We start from the raw sequence: 1,123 nt of genomic DNA on the forward strand, positions 1-1,123 counted from the left end.
CGCCCAGCTGCTGGCCGGCCCGAGCCCCCTCCCCAGCGCCGGCCTCACCTTGTCATAGTTCTGCATGAGGCGGCTGATACCCTCGCGCTCGACTTGCCATTCGGGTTTCTTCAGTTGCTTCCTCAACTGCTTCTTTTTGTTCTGCCTGTGGCTGTGTTTTTTCTTCCAGCGATTGAAGCTCCGCACCGGGTCGGGTCGGGCTCCCGAACCCGGAGAGTCGGCAGTTTTCCCCATTGCGGCGGTGGCGGCAAAATCTCGGTTCACCCCCAGACACGAGACACCTAGGGCCAGGATCGCGGAAACAGCATGGGGAAAATGCACAGAGGCGCATGCGCGAACCCAAAAGCCCGCCCCCGAGCTTTTGAAACCGGGGCACGCGCCAACGACGTCAATGAAAAGGAGGGCTGTGACTGGCGAATTGGCTCCTGCAGGGAGGAGCAGTCTGGGGAAACGGGGGCGGACTGAGCGACGCCGGGAGCACGCCGGCTCTTTAAAAAGACGCATGCGCACTGTTGTTGTTACTATGGTGACGTCATACGCTGAACCTTTAAGGGGTGTTGACACATTTACTCCAGGTTCAACTTTGCGAAGCGTTCCTTAGTGTGTGTGTACCCACGTACAAAGTGTGAATGAAAATTTTGACCCTCGTTTTGCACATTTCGGACCAACGAGTCAAAAGATTTGCCCAAAAGTAAACAGCTAATGACCTCTGATTTTCATCCACGGCGTTTGTACTTCCTCAGGAATAAAAATAAATATTCTATATTCTTCTAATGCCCCTCTAGGTTTTCCTTTTCCTCTGGACCCCTCAGACTCTAGCTGCAACAGCAAGGAAACTGGAACGGAATCAAACTGAATTTACCTTAAAATGCTATTATGGAGACAAAATGATAACTAACGTAAAGAAGTAGGTAATAGAGGCCGGGCACAGTGGCTCACACCTGTAATTCCAGCAATTTGGGAGGTCGAGATGAGTGGATCACCTGAGGTCAGGAGTTCGAGACTAGCCTGGCCAATATGGTGAAACCTTGTCTCTACTAAAAATATAAAAATTAGCCAGGCATCGTGGCACACACCTATAATCCCAGCTACTCTGGAGACTGAGGCAGGAGAATCGCTTGAA

At 51.6% G+C, this 1,123-nt stretch overlaps 1 protein-coding gene across 1 annotated transcript in view; it reads right to left on the bottom strand.

Annotated features, from left to right (window-relative positions):
* The window catches only part of DDX10 (DEAD (Asp-Glu-Ala-Asp) box polypeptide 10), a 275,033-nt gene extending 274,676 nt beyond the window's left edge, over positions 1-357 (bottom strand). Inside the window, exon 1 of the mRNA XM_011984743.1 lies at positions 49-357. Coding sequence (XP_011840133.1) covers positions 49-234 — 186 coding nt within the window. The 5' untranslated portion in view covers positions 235-357. The remainder of the gene's footprint in view (positions 1-48) is intronic.
* Positions 358-1,123: the final 766 nt, after the last annotated feature.

Source organism: Mandrillus leucophaeus, unplaced genomic scaffold, assembly GCF_000951045.1.
Source record: "Mandrillus leucophaeus isolate KB7577 unplaced genomic scaffold, Mleu.le_1.0 Scaffold273, whole genome shotgun sequence".
In the NCBI taxonomy this organism is placed as follows: Eukaryota; Metazoa; Chordata; class Mammalia; order Primates; family Cercopithecidae; genus Mandrillus; species Mandrillus leucophaeus.